We start from the raw sequence: 15,878 nt of genomic DNA on the forward strand, positions 1-15,878 counted from the left end.
CTTTCTAAAATAGTAGAAATTTGGGAATGGAAGGAAAACATCATTTTGGAATTTGTATGAGGGAAGGCAACACCCTCAATTTCCCCTCTTCCCTAGTACAAATGTCAATATGCTCTATCATACAAAAACGGCTGCAAATATTTTTAATTGGTCTTCAATTGTATATATACTTTGTACTTATGTTTAGGAAATTATAAAGATGTATGTTGCTGCACAAACTATGCTTCCTAATGATCTGAAAACACACATATAACTCCTTACTGTGTTATTACTATAGCTTATCATCTAAATCATTAGAGGAGAGTATCTAGCCTTCTAGGTTATAGCACTAAAATCCCCAGTCAGGTCTGGAGATTCATAACGTTGAAGCTATGTGCAAAAAGATAACAAGGGGGAGATACACACATACATCCATACTGCTATTGATATGTAGACCGATGATATACAGATAGCAAATTTTGAATATGCATCCTCAGAAAAAATATTTTTAAAAAATTTAAAATCTAAAAGGACTACATGCTTATTGATTGACTTGAGCGATGGCCGGAGAGAGGATTACTAGTGGCTGGAATGCAATGAAGTGCCTGGGTTATCAACAGTGACACTCAACACTGCAACATTTTGTTAGAAGTTCTCCTGGATTTATCCACAAGACAGTTCCTAAAATTTTATACCACATTGTGCAGTATTGGAGTTTGCAGTCAAACAACATATGGTGAAATGCCAGAGAGCTAGTGAGCTACTGTTTTATTGTGACCAATGCACCCCTTTGGGCAACGTCCATGCAGATGGCCAATTCCTTTCATATCAAAAGCAACTTGCAGTTTCTCAACTTGCTCCTGACACGAAAAAAACTGATGCACTAAAACAAGGCTAACCAAAAACAATGACTGCACATATTGTGGGACAAAAATATTAGAAAGAGCAGAGAGGAAATATCAGCTCATATGCACTGACAAAGGCAACCTTCCAGCTATGGTAACCATGACTTTAGAGAAAATAGTGGCCATATATTGGAAAAGCAGATAGATGGTCATTATTATGACTGCTGTGATCATGAGTGAGAAAAACTATCTGTTACCAAGAGAAATCAAACAAACATTTCAGTTAATATGAGAAATCAAGGGTAGAGGGTTGTATACTTGTGTGAAAAAAGTGCGCTATGGCATATTTTAATGCCGCTTTGTGTTGCACTTTGGCCAGCTATGGAAACCTAAATTTTGTTGTTTGATGAGACACCAGCATTTTTGGCAGAGAAGGCTAAAGTCTTTGTAAAACTACAACTCCCAAGATTCCATAACATTAAGCAAATAGTAGCTCATAACTAGAAAAGCCGAGGAACTGTGGACTATTTATTTATTTATCCTTATGAAAGTTGCCAGGGATAAAAAGGTGCTGTGCAGACTTTTCCTCAAAAAAAAAAAAAGGGCTATTTCAGAGAAACAGAAGAAAAGCAAGAACAGAAATACAAAAATTGTGAACACACTATTACTGAAAACTCTTTTACTATCCAATAAACATGGACAGACAATCAAGAGATTCTAACTTGAAAATGAAAGGAATAGAAAAAGCAAAACTAGAAGCAATTCATAAAACGAATGGCAGTACTGTAGATTGATATAAATGGGTATCTGTGGAAATAACAAGCAAAAACTTGGCATGTTTATTTCTCAGTCTCCAGAACCATGTTTAATTTGTCAAAATTAAATAAACAATATTTTAGATTTTGGCTCAAATAAGGTCTGTTGCGTTCCCACTGATATTAGTTCTACTTACTGAAGGAAGACTTTGCATATACATGATTGATGCTGGAACACTTTGCTGTTTATTTGGAATAAATTGACATCCAACTTCATAAAGCTGAGTCCGGTGATCAATTTTGCATTTTCTAGTCTTTCCAGTACTTGTTCTGAACATATATTGCCCAATGATATCAGATGAGCATCTAGACAATTAGAAACAAAGAGAGATAGCCAGTCAAAACAGTTAAAATGATAACACTCTGGAATCAATAATACTATTTAACTGTGGCTAAATCAAAGGGCATTGATTCAAAGAGGGGAAGGCACATTGTTAACGGTTGGTTAAGCCTGTTAATAATCTCGTGGTGGAAAGACATGGTCTTACAATTATTGTCTTTTGGTAAAATGATAACCTCTTATAACCTGGAACTTCATGAATACCAGATTATAGAAACATAATCAACAAAAAGATACCTTGTGAAAGTTATATTATAAAGATGCTTTGTGAAAGTTATATATGAAACCTTATCTACTACGGTCAATTGGATTTCTATTACAGATGCAATTTTGTATAGTTGATTATTCAGTCTGCATGCAATTTCACATGAAGCAAAAAAAGTCCTTGCTTTGGTGATGGTTTTTACACTAACTACTTCTACTGATTACATATTCTTATCTGTTCAAAACTTTAACATTGGAGAAATTATTCACTCACTAAGGTTTAAACAAGTATGTTGAAACATAAATGCTGAAAATCAGCCACTCACATAAAAAGCAACAGTCTTACAATACTACAGGGGTTATCTGGAAAGTAAGGTTACAATATTTTTTAAAAAATACAAAGAATGAATGAATATATTTTAATAAAACGTACATGTCTTGTAGCATAGGTATTACATTATTTTTCCACATAATCACGAATAAGTTCAATACATTTTGTCATCAGTGCAAAGAGTCTTTGATGCCTGTGTCATAGAAGTTTCCCTTCACCTTTTTCAGTCAGTTTGTCACTTTGATTTTCATATTATCATCATTGGAAAAGTGTTTTCCATCAAGGTGTTCGAAAAGTGTTTTCCATCAAGGTGTTCCTTCAATTTAGTGAACAGATGATAGTCACTGGGTGCAAGATTGGGGCTGTGAGAGGGGTGGCTTAAAACATCCCGACCAAATGAAGTCAACAACTCTTGTGTTGCATGAGCAGTGTGAGGACACATGTTATGAAGGAGACAGACTCCCGCTGTCAGCATCCCATGATGGCTCTGCAAAGTTTCTTCATGGTTTCACAATATATTCCATTTTGTCACATGTTGTCATGACATCACATCCTCTCTAAAAACTGAAATGATTTTGCGATGAATCACAGCAGCGTTCATGCCTTTAGCACTTAGGTAGCATATTACAGTGCAAACTTCTCGTGTGGAGGAAAATGGAATTAGGACGCTCATCTCTAACCTTCACCACAACACCAGTCGATGAGCTACTGATGACTGGCACTGCTCGTTTGCTTCCGCTGGCTTCCAGCTTCATGACAGTGATACCAATTTCCCCGTGAATATTCCCTGTGAAAGCTACGTGCCTTGTAACCTTACTTCCATGATAACCCTTGTAAATCACAGATTAATTCCCAGCACACTTATTTATGCCATGCGCAAACTTGTTTATGCCATGCCCACAAAAACAGTGTCATCAGTTAAAGTTACACTTTTGTCATAGTACCTTGTGGCTTCAGCCTTGTTGACTCCAGTAGTATAGAAAGGTGCATCATTGTTGTATTCATCAAAGACACCCCATCTGAGATGAGCCCATTCATGGACTAGGACCCTTCCTATGGAAAATCCAGCCAAAGCAAACTTAGTAACATACTATCATTTATTTAATTTGCAATATAAAGGCTGACTTTCAATAAGGCAACAAGGGGATTGGCTACTCTTGATCTCATCCTAACAAATGCGGAGGACCTGATCGATGCGGTCGAAGTGGTAGGATCCTTAGGGGCAAGTGACCATGTGCTCCTGCAATTTGAGGTACAAAGGAAGGCCGAAACTAAGACAAGTCAAACCCGCATTTTGGACTTTAGGAGAGCTGATTTCCAAAAAATGAAGGAAACGCTGAGCAGCATTCCGTGGACACAGATACTAAAAGACAAGGGAGTTACGGATGGATGGGAATTTCTCAAGAGTGAAATACTCAAGGCGCAATTGCAAACCGTGCCAACAAAGAGAAAAAATAGGACAAGTGCAAAGAAGCCAAAATGGATGTCCAAAGAACTTCTAACTGTGCTAAGACACAAAAGAGACATGCACAAGAAGTGGAAAAAGGGAGAAATCACCAAAGAAGAATTCAAACAAATAGCCAACACCTGTAGGGAAAAGGTCCGCAAGGCTAAAGCAAAAAACGAGCTCAGACTTGCCAGGGACATTAAAAACAATAAAAAGGGCTTCTATTCTTATGTCAGTAGAAAAAGGAAAAACAAGGAGGCGATAGGACCTCTTCGCGGAGAAGATGGGGCAATGCTGACAGGGGATAGGGAAAAGGCAGAACTACTTAATGCCTTCTTTGCCTCGGTCTTCTCACAAAAAGAGAGTCTTCAACCTCAGCAAGATGGAGTGGATGAGGGATTGGAGGACATCCAACCCCAAATTGGGAAAGAAGTCGTCCAGGAATACCTGGCCGCTCTTAATGAGTTCAAGTCCCCAGGGCCAGATCAACTACATCCCAGAGTATTGAAGGAACTAGCGGAAGTCATTTCGGAACCATTGGCAACCATCTTTGAGAGTTCTTGGAGAACGGGAGAAGTTCCAGCAGATTGGAGGAGGGCCAATGTGGTCCCAATCTTCAAGAAGGGAAAAAAGGATGACCCAAACAACTACCGTCCGGTCAGCCTCACATCGATACCGGGCAAGATTCTGGAAAAGATTGTTAAGGAAGCGGTCTGCAAACACTTAGAAACAAATGCAGTCATCGCTAATAGTCAACATGGATTTATCAAAAACAAGTCATGCCAGACTAATCTGATCTCTTTCTTCGATAGAGCTACAAGCTGGGTAGATGCGGGGAATGCCGTGGATGTAGCGTACCTGGATTTCAGTAAGGCCTTCGACAAGGTCCCCCATGACCTTCTGGCAAGGAAACTAGTCCAATGTGGGCTAGGCAAAACTACGGTGAGGTGGATCTGTAATTGGTTAAGTGGACGAACACAGAGAGTGCTCACTAATGCTTCCTCTTCATCTTGGAAAGAAGTAACAAGTGGAGTGCCGCAGGGTTCCGTCCTGGGCCCGGTCCTGTTCAACATCTTTATTAATGACTTAGATGAAGGGCTAGAAGGCATGATCATCAAGTTTGCAGACAACACCAAATTGGGAGGGATAGCCAATAGTCCAGAGGACAGGAGCAGAATTCAAAACGATCTTGACAGATTAGAGAGATGGGCCAAAACTAACAAAATGAAGTTCAACAGTGACAAATGCAAGATACTCCACTTTGGCAGAAAAAATGAAATGCAAAGATACAGAATGGGGGATGCCTGGCTCGAGAGCAGTACGTGTGAAAAAGATCTTGGAGTCCTCGTGGACAACAAGTTAAACATGAGCCAACAATGTGATGTGGCAGCAAAAAAAGCCAATGGGATTTTGGCCTGCATCAATAGGAGCATAGTGTCTAGATCTAAGGAAGTAATGCTACCCCTCTATTCTGCTTTGGTTAGACCACATCTGGAATATTGTGTCCAATTCTGGGCACCACAATTCAAGAGAGATATTGACAAGCTGGAATGTGTCCAGAGGAGGGCGACTAAAATGATCAAGGGTCTGGAGAACAAGCCCTATGAGGAGCGGCTTAGGGAACTGGGCATGTTTAGCCTGAAGAAGAGAAGGCTGAGAGGAGATATGATAGCCATGTATAAATATGTGAGAGGAAGCCACAGGGAGGAGGGAGCAAGCTTGTTTTCTGCTTCCTTGGAGACTAGGACACGGAACAATGGCTTCAAACTACAAGAGAGGAGATTCCATCTGAACATGAGGAAGAACTTCCTGACTGTGAGAGCCGTTCAGCAGTGGAACTCTCTGCCCCGGAGTGTGGTGGAGGCTCCTTCTTTGGAAGCTTTTAAGCAGAGGCTGGATGGCCATTTGGCAGGGGTGATTTGAATGCAATATTCCTGCTTCTTGGCAGGGGGTTGGACTGGATGGCCCATGAGGTCTCTTCCAACTCTTTGATTCTATGATTCTATGATTCTATGATTCTAAGTGATAGGTATGCACACACATGCATGCACACACATATGGAGCTTGAAAATCATTGATTGGGAGGAAGGCACAGCTACGCTCTGAAGTACTAACTTGGGCAATGTTGTCAAGCAGCATTTCTAACATCCTCATTCTACTCCCAAAAATGTCTTTAAAAAAATAAGATACTGGTCCAGCCCTATTAAAAACCCAGAAGTGATAATAGTGATAAACAACTTTTCAATATGATGGTTGTAGAGTTTGAAAAATTAATGCATTCAGCTAATATATATGTATATGTATATACGAGTGTGTGTCTGCATGTGTAGCTTTGGATAGCTTAGGGAAGTATTAGAAACCCTGTGGTGTTTGTTTTGCTGTTTGTGCCCTTATTCAGAAAATTTCATCTCACTTTCTGTCACTGTGAGAATTGGATTTTGAAAAAAATGGCTTCTTGTGGAAACAAGGATTGGTGATAAAAAGTGGAGACTCCTTTTCCCCCGTGATGACTCTTTCAGAAGAGAGGTAGATTTATCTCCCTTCCTGTTGTTTCAGCCCCATTCTTGCACATTCTTACTCCTATTCTTATCTCATTCGAGTTTTTTAACATTTTATCTTGCACATGTGGCCCGCTCACTGTCACTGTGATTGTGTTTATTGTAATGTTATTTTGTTACTGTATTCATATTTTAATGTAATTTTGATGCTGTTGCTTGTTGCTTATGTTTTGGTTTTATTGTGCTGTAATATGTTGTCCGGGCTTGGCCTCATGTAAGCAGCCCCGAGTCCCCGTTGGGGAGATGGTGGCGGGGTATAAATAAAGATTATTATTATTAACCCAGAGCCATTTGTAAGGCCCCTTCTTTTATGTGTTTGTGTGTGTGTGCAGGAGTGTCTTGAGAAACTGCAAGTCGCTTCTGAGGTGAGAGAATTGGCTGTCTGCAAGGACGTTGCCCAGGGGATTCCCAGATGTTTTGATGTTTTACCATCCTCGTGGGAGGCTTCTCTCATGTCCTCAAATGGGGAGCTGGAGCTGACAGAGGGATTTCACCTGCGCTTTGAACTGCATTATATGGCAGTGTAGCCTCATATAATCCAGTTCAAAGCAGATAATGTGGGTGATCTGCTTTGATAATCTGGATTCTATGGCAGTGTACATATAGCCCAAAACTGCATTCTATGGTCAGTGTAGACTCATATAATGCAGTTTAATGCAGATAAGGATTTGTAGGACTTTCTAACTCATCTTTTTGAATGATTGGATAAAAATAGGCCATTTGTCTTCGAAATAAAAGGTACTACCTCGCGATCCATAAACATCTAGTAGACTGTCATTTGTGAGAAAGTTTGATGTGAAATGAATGTAGCGCCCTTGTTCTCCACACCCTCCATACTGCAAGGTGTAAGGTTCGTCTCCATATTTTATGAAAGGATCGGCCACAATGATATCAGCCTAAAATAAAATAGGAACTGGGTTAAATATTGCCTAGTAAAAATGACAAATATTTTTGATAGTGACAGTCTTTTCTGTGTATTGTTGAAGGCTTTCATGGACAGAATCACTGGATTGTTGTGTGTTTTCCAGGCTGTTTGGCCATGTTCCAGAAGCATTCACTCCTGATGTTTTGCCTGCATCTATGGCAGGCATCCACAGAAGATCTCACAACCACTGAGGATGCCTGCCATAGATGCAGGTGAAACATCAGGAGAGAATGCTTCTGGAACATGGCCATGCAGCCTGGAAAACACACAACAACCCAATCTTTTCTATATTTTTGCTTGATGTAGATGTGAATAGATTTAGCATAAACTTGCAATAAAAACTTGTAACAGGAGTTTTGGTCTAACAATACCATATTCTCAAGTAGCTGGGATCATTCTCTTTTATAAAAGCAAATCTTTTATTTATTTATTTATTTATTTATTTGCTGCATTTGTTAACCGCCGCTCTCAGCCCTAGAGCGACTCGCGGCGGTGTACAACATATAAAATCACATTTCACAATAAGCTACAACAACAAAAACCAACATATCACTAATATACAATCATCTAATTACACTAAAATAATCCGCTCCGCCTTATCATAGAATCATTTTTATAATCCGTGTAATCTGTTATGTAGATTTAGCCATAAACTTTTCAATATTCTGTCTTACACTAAAGTAAACATACTACAACTTTACCATCGTTAAATGTATATGCAGTTACAAAAAGTTATTTATTTATAGATTTCTATTCCGCCGTACATTTACCGAAGCACAATTTACCAAAGCACAATTCAATTCAAAGCACAATTAAACAGAAAGCCCATCCACACTGCCTCATAAAATACGGATTATCTGCTTTGAACCGGATTATATGGCAATGTAGACTTGTATAATCTGGTTCAAATAAAATAATCTGGATAATCTGTCCAAAGTAAGGACATACACATACAGGGAGATGTGGTTTTCCAAAGAACACAAGAAGAGGCAATAGTCTAGCATTCTGTTTCCGAGAAAATATCATAAAGATACTGTCTGAGAGACAACTATGGCCCCTTCAACACTGCCATATAACATCCAGATTATCTGCTTTGAACTAGATTGTATGGCAGTGTAGACTCATATAATCCAAAACAGATATTGTGGATTATCTGTTTTGATAATCTGGATTATGGAGCCCCCAGTGGTGAAATGGGTTAAACCCTTCTGCCAGCAGGACCGAAGACCGGCAGGTCAGTGGTTCGAATCCAGGGAGAACATGGATGAGCTCCCTTTATCAACTCCAACTCCCCATGCAGGGACATGAGAGAAGCCTCCCAAAGGATGGTAAAACATTAAAATGTCCGGACATCCCCTGGGTAACGTCCAATTCTCTCACACCAGAAGCGACTTGCAGTTTCTTAAATTGCTCCTGACACACGTACACAAAAAATCTGGATCATATGGCAGCATAGAATAATAATAATAATAATAATAATAATAATAATAATAACTTTATTTGTACCCCGCTACCATCTCCCCAAGGGACTCGGTGCGGCTTACATGAGGCCAAGCCCGCAGTACATCAATAAAACGAAGGCAGTAACAAAATAATCAGTACAAAACAGTAAAATAAATCTCAAAACAAAAATAAACAACAAACAATAACAATGAACAATAACACACAAGCATTTAAAAACCTATGGCCGGGCCAAATGTAATAATTTAAAATTTAAAAAATAATGCTGGGCATGAACAAGGTAGGGTATAACTAGGATAGGGTTTTCAAAGAGAGATTAGGGTGCGCAGGCAATCCTAAATCAATGTTAAAGTGCATTTGAGGCCATATTGCTAAGAGTTTTCCTTATTCTGGGAAGGCCAAGAAGGGACCAAGCAGAACCTGAAGAACCGAGGCTGGATCTACACTGCTATATAATCCAGATTATCAAAGCAGATAAACCACATTACTGCTTTTGGATTATATGAGTCTACTCTGCTGTATAATTCAGTTCAAAGCACATAATCTGCATTTTATATGGCAGTGTAGATCCAGACTCAGGCCTTTCCACTGTTTGCCTCCATCCCGTCTATCCACCAGCAACTGGTGTTCTGCCTGAATTTAGGGGTTACATTAATATTGTGAGCTCCCTTTGAGTCTCTTTTTTAGAATGATAAATTGGGACCCATAAATACATACATACATACATACATACATACATACATACATTTAAAATATCTTTTAACCATCATGTGTGTATCTAAGAATCCCTTTTAAAACTGGCATTGTATCCATAAGAATACAAAACTGTTCAAAAGCACAGCTCTGTATACACTTATTCAGTGGGAAGAACGGCATTTGTAGAATTTTCATTCCACTGAGTTTTGTATCCCATCACATTCCAATATTGTATTTATGACTTTTTCAACATGTTAGGCACATGTTTGATTTAATAGTTTATACTTACATTGGCGTAAGATTCTGTAGTTACTCTTGCATATTCAGGTTTGACCGCCCATGTCAAAGGAATCACAACTTTTACAGTTTTGAAATAAAACCTTTGCTCTGTAGCAACGAAGAGATAAGAAGATGCTTCTTCAACCATAGCCTAACAGAAAAGAAAGGAAAAGGTACATTATGTCGATGAGTAGGACTTATTTCCAAATTTTATTTTAAAAGTTTGTATTTTCGTAAACTCTTTCTAATGCCCCACCTTATAATACCTTATAAAATCCAGATTATCAGCTTTGAACTGAATTATATGGCAGTTTAGACTCATATAATCCAGTTCTAAGTAGATAATGTGGTTTATCTGCTTTGAAAATTTGAATTATATAGCAGTATAAAAGGGGCACACTGCAATATAATCCAGATTATGAAAGTAGATGATCCATATTATCCACTTTGAATTGGATTATTTGAGTCTACACGGTTATATAATCCAGTTCAAAGCAGATAATCTGGATTGTATGTATCAGCATGGATGAGACCTTAGATAGTGTACAAAAATATATTTAGCACACAAAACTGTTTTTATGGAGATTTCTTTATATTTATTTTACAGAGAATTGTGGTAAATTGTCTTATCCCCTTCCTACAGGCAACATTTCATGGTTCAAAATACATTCTGATCATAATAAGCAAAAGCACATTGGAGCAACAAACAACCATCAGTATCCAAAGATGCTCACCACAGTAGCTTCCAAAACATTGTGTGTTTTGACAGTGGCCCATGTTCACAATCCAAATATAAAACTCAGGGTAAAATTGGTATTCTGTATCTTCAATTGCTTTACCATTAGTGAAACTCCAGCCAAATATGGGTTCTTTTATTTATTTATTTATTTATTTACACTATTTATATTCTGTCTTTCTCACCCCACAGGGGACACTGGGCGGATTACAATGCACATATACATGGCAAACATTTATACAACATATATAGACAGACACAGAGGCAATTTAACATTCCAGCTTTTCCGGTTTCATGAGGATATGCTCAATTCTGGCCACAGGGGGAGCTGCCACTTCACCATCCACTTGTGACACCGAGTCCTTTGATGGAGTACTTCCTCGTTCTTCTGCACGCTGCTGGAAGGCTTTTTTATGGCGTCGTAAATTAGTTTTAAAAATTGGGTGGTCATGGAAACAAGGATTGGTGATAAAGTTTCAGTGCTAACATGTTTTCCTCGTGATTACTCTTCCAGGAGTGAATTTCTCTTCCTAGGGATAGATTTCTTTTCACTTCCTGTTAGGAATAGGATGTAACTTGGATGTCTGTAACTTGGGGACTGATTGTACTTCAATATAATATTATAAAGTAAAATTTAATTGCAGGTCACAGGTTCGAATGTGGGGAGAGCACAGATTGTGAGTGTTGGTAAATGTGAATAAGCAGAAGCTTTACCACAGTATTTAAACCAAGATATACCCTGCAGTATAATAAAATGTCACTCAGGCTTGTGAAACAAGTAACAGTATCTTTACTTTAGTTCAAAAGTTCAAACAGGGTAACAATGTATACATCAGTCTCTTTGAATTCAGGAACAGAGGAATAAAATAGTTCTTCTAAATAGTCTTTAAAATAAGCCTCATGCTATGAAATGATCAGTCTTTAAGATAGTTGGCAGCCAACACTTTCTCTTTACTGTCCAACGTGAGAAAATGGCAAAATGACAGTTAGGACCATTGGTCTCAGCAGCTAGCCAGAGGCAGCAGCCAATCAGAATCCTGGCTCCTGGCATGCTCAGCCAATCAGCTCCAGCTCCCCATATGGGGACATGAGAGAAGCCTCCCACAAGGATGGTAAAACATCAAAATATCCGGGGTCCCCTGGGCAATGTCCTTGCAGACGGCCAATTCCCTCGCACCTGAAGTGACTTGCAGTTTCTCAAGTCGCTCCTGGCATGAAAAAAAATTACTAGAAAAACCTGAGACAATATGTGAATTTCTCTTTCTTTCAGATAGTGTAGATGGAGGTAAAAAGAATTCATCATGCTGTTAAGTTCCTTCAGTGTGAAAACAAGATAAAAATCTAGCATGCTGAAATTATGTTTGGAGACATTTCTGTGGGTGGCACTAGCATCTGAAATGAGGGGAAATGGTGCAGAGCCTTAGTAGTGGCATCCCACTTGTGAAACACTTTCTCCAGGAAGGTTTGCCAAGTTACTGTCGTGATGTCTTGCTAAGTTTTTCCTCCCACTCTTTTATCTTGATTATTATCTGCAATTTTAATAGGACAGTGTGACTAGTATCGCAATGAAAACATCAGATTATAATCAAGAGTTTCAGTTATCCACATCTAACAAAATACCATATATACTAGAGTATAAGCTGACCCAAATATAAGCCGAGACACCAAATTTTACCAAACAAAACTGGGAAAACGTATTGACTCGAGTATAAGCCGAGGTTGGGAAATGCAAGAGCTACTGGTAAATTTCAAAATAAAAATAGATACAATACAATTATATTAACTGAGGCATCAGTAGGTTAAATATTTTGAATATTTACATAAAACTATAATTTAAGATAAGACTGTGGAACTCTGATTAAACCATTATTCTAACCTTCTTCAATGTAAATGTGCTTGCATATCCTTCCAATAAAAATAGAGTAAAATAATAAATGTAATAATAATAATAATAATAATAATAATCGAGTAAAATAATGGAAATGTAACAATAAGTAATAATTTTTCTCTATTAGAATGATCAATGTAATAACAATAACAACAATAATAACAACAATACATGCTTTGCTTTGCTTTGTTCTTTTTTTTTTTTTTTGAGTTATTGTGTTGTTGTGGTTGCTGCTGTTTTTATTGTTGTATTTGGGCTCGGCCTCTTGTAATCCACACCGAGTCCTTCGGGAGATGGTAGCGGGGTACAAATAAAGGTTTATTATTATTATTATTATTAGTAGTAGTAGTATTACATTTATTATGTATTTCTAACAGGGTAAAATAATAAATAACCTTGACTCGAATATAAGCCGAGGGGGACTTTTTCAGCCTTAGAAAAGGGCTGAAAAACTATACTCAAGTATATACAGTATGTCCTCTATAGGCATTTTCTATTTTCTCGAGCAGGACTCTATGGCATTCTTGGGCCAAAAGTCCTTCATTACAACAGGGTTTGCTAGTATCAATGGTTTTGCATCGCCATAAAAAGTCTAGGAACTTATACCCCATGGATACTGTGTTTGAGTTTTACCAGCTTGGATTCAGGTTATATTAATTGATCGTTGGCCCAGATGAAAGCAATAAAGTCAATTAACTATGACTATTTTCATTCTCTTGAAGTCTATAGGAACTCTGTGCAACTAACTTAGACCTCATCTACATCTACCAAATTTTCTAGGGCCAATCTGAGGCAGAAATGCACTATGCTGCTGAGTGCAGGGGTAAAGGGTTTGGCAGTGTTGGCTCCTATGAACAGTTGACAGGATCACATTAGACCTGGCCATTCTGCCCATACTGTCCAAAGTAAAACCCCAGAGCATTCCCTGACTTTTCCTAATGTAAGGCTAAACCAGTTCACCCTGCATTAAGGACCAGAAGTCCCCAGATGTTATTTCCAGGAGTGATTTTTCAGTTCAGGTTTTAGGGCTAGTGTAGACAAGCCCTTAGTTGGAGTCCAAACCTGTGTATTGCAGTCTATATTTTAGTCTTTTTTCATGTTTAAACTACCCCAGCAATATATTTTAATTGAAAATAAAAATCCTATAAAGTTGGTAAGAAAAAATAGGAAGCAAATAAAATACACATGCAATCGAAGAGTTGAAGTTTGAAAGGCAATATTGCCCTTTCCGGTCTAATTCCATGTCAGGCCCTCCGTCAATTATAATGGACACAGAGCCACTGCTTAGTAGAGCCGTAGGCCATCTTTGCATCTAACAATCAAAACTGCCATACAATTTATCCAAAGTTGTGTCTGCCCAGGGGTGAGAAAGGCGGTATATAAATACTGTAAATAAATAAATAAATAAATAAATAAATAAATAAATAAAGTCAGCATTCTGATACAGACTAAATAAATAACATGGAAAGAAATGTTATTTTTCTGGTTTTCTGTTGCTGCTTCGTTCTAATCATCATCACCTTCCACCATTCCAAGTGCTCAATGCAGTGAGTGCTATTGCTTATTATAACCCCTTTCACCCATTTACAAAATTATCAATAGTATTGAAAGAATGCAAAATATTATATGTAATTAGAGAGAAAAAACATATACATAGACACTGTCGTTAAAAATAGCTTGGTAAGGATTAATTATCCTTGGTGACCATTGAACACCATAGAATCATGGAATTGGAAGAGACCTCGTGGGCCATCCAGTTCAACCCACTACCAAGAAGCAGGAAAATTACATTCAAAGCACCCCCAACAGATAGCCATCCAGCCTCTGTTTAAAAGCTTCCAAAGAAGGAGCCTCCACCAATAATAATAATAATAATAATAATAATAATAATAATAATCTTTATTTATACCCCACCACCATCTCTCCCAGTGGGGACTCGGAGCGGCTTACATGGGGCCAAGCCTGAACAAATTACAATACAAGAAATGCAAAATTACAATAAAATAAACAACATAATAATAAAGGGGGGTAAATCAAAGCATATAAACAATAGTCATAAAACATAAAACCAAAACATAATAACAGAGAGCAGGCTGCATGTACATAAAATGATTTAAAAACTCTGGGTGCGATAAAAGGGTAAAACTAATTTTAGGGAGAATTCATGGAGAGACACTCTGGGGCAGCGAGTTCCACTGCTGAACAGCTCTCACAGTCAGGAAGTTCTTCCTCATGTTCAGATGGAATCTCCTTGCTTGTAGTTTGAAGCCATTGTTCCGTGTCCTAGTCTCCAGGGAAGCAGAAAACAAGCTTGCTCCCTCCTTCCTGTGACTTCCTCTCACATGTTTATACATGGCTATAATATCCCCTCTCAGCCTTCTCTTCTTCAGGCTAAACATGCCCAGCTCTTTAAGCCGCTCCTCATAGGGCTTGTTGGGGCTACAAAGTGGAATCCACAGCATGCGAGTGTGGAGAAGAGCAAACCACAGACCACCTACTGCAATGCAACCTGAGCCCTACCACATGCACAATGGAGGACCTTCTTGCAGCATCCCCAGAGGCACTCCAAGTGGCCAGCTACTGGTCAAAGGACATTTAATAGAATACCAAGTCTGCAAATGTTGTGTTTTGTTTGTTTTTTTGTCTGTTTTTTTAATGCAATACAACTGTTTTGGTTCGCTCCTGATACGATAAATAAATATAGGGCTTGTTCTCCAGACCTTTGATCATTTTATTCACCCTCCTCTGGACACATTCTAGCATTGAATAGTTAAACTATTTATAATGATGACTTGAATATAATCTTCTCATCAAATCCAGGCTGGTTTGTTTGTTTGTTTGTTTGTTTGTTTGTTTGTTTGTTTATTTATTTACCTTACTTATATACCGCTGTTCTCAGCTCAAAGGCGACTCACAGCGGTTCACAACAAATATGAACAGCAAAAATTCAGTGCTACAGTATAGAAACAGTTAACAACCTAACACATTACACAATTAATAAACAGTTACTACAATACCCATTCACTGTGTATTAACTGGTTGGTTAAAAGCATCAACTGGTTGGTTAAAAGAGTAGTATGTCTCATTAAAGCCAATGGGGATATCCAGCTGCTCCCCAGGCTTACAGAATGTCTAAATTTTCTTTAGCGTATCATAATTTGCCAAAGTCACAGAGAGCTAAATTGTTAAGTAAGTATGTTAATGATATTTAGTACACTTACCTTTATGTTGTTAATGATGTTGTCATCTTCAGGTAATCCTGGGTTAATAGCAATAACGATGTCTTCAAATGCACCATTGTTGAACTTTACCATGGTACCAATTGTCCCATGGTGAAGCACCACCACCACCAAAAGAATCCGCTGATTCAACAT

General features: G+C 38.3%; 1 protein-coding gene across 1 annotated transcript in view; it reads right to left on the minus strand.

Annotated features, from left to right (window-relative positions):
- LOC132773410 (calcium-activated chloride channel regulator 1-like) overlaps positions 1–15,878 on the minus strand; it is a 36,292-nt gene extending 20,414 nt beyond the window's left edge. Inside the window, exons 1-5 of the mRNA XM_060772662.2 lie at positions 15,726–15,878; positions 9,891–10,031; positions 7,265–7,415; positions 3,459–3,567; positions 1,777–1,945 (exon numbers count right to left, since the gene is read on the minus strand). Coding sequence (XP_060628645.2) covers positions 1,777–1,945; positions 3,459–3,567; positions 7,265–7,415; positions 9,891–10,031; positions 15,726–15,878 — 723 coding nt within the window. The remainder of the gene's footprint in view (positions 1–1,776; positions 1,946–3,458; positions 3,568–7,264; positions 7,416–9,890; positions 10,032–15,725) is intronic.

Source organism: Anolis sagrei, chromosome 4 (genome assembly GCF_037176765.1).
Source record: "Anolis sagrei isolate rAnoSag1 chromosome 4, rAnoSag1.mat, whole genome shotgun sequence".
Lineage (NCBI taxonomy): Eukaryota > Metazoa > Chordata > Lepidosauria > Squamata > Dactyloidae > Anolis > Anolis sagrei.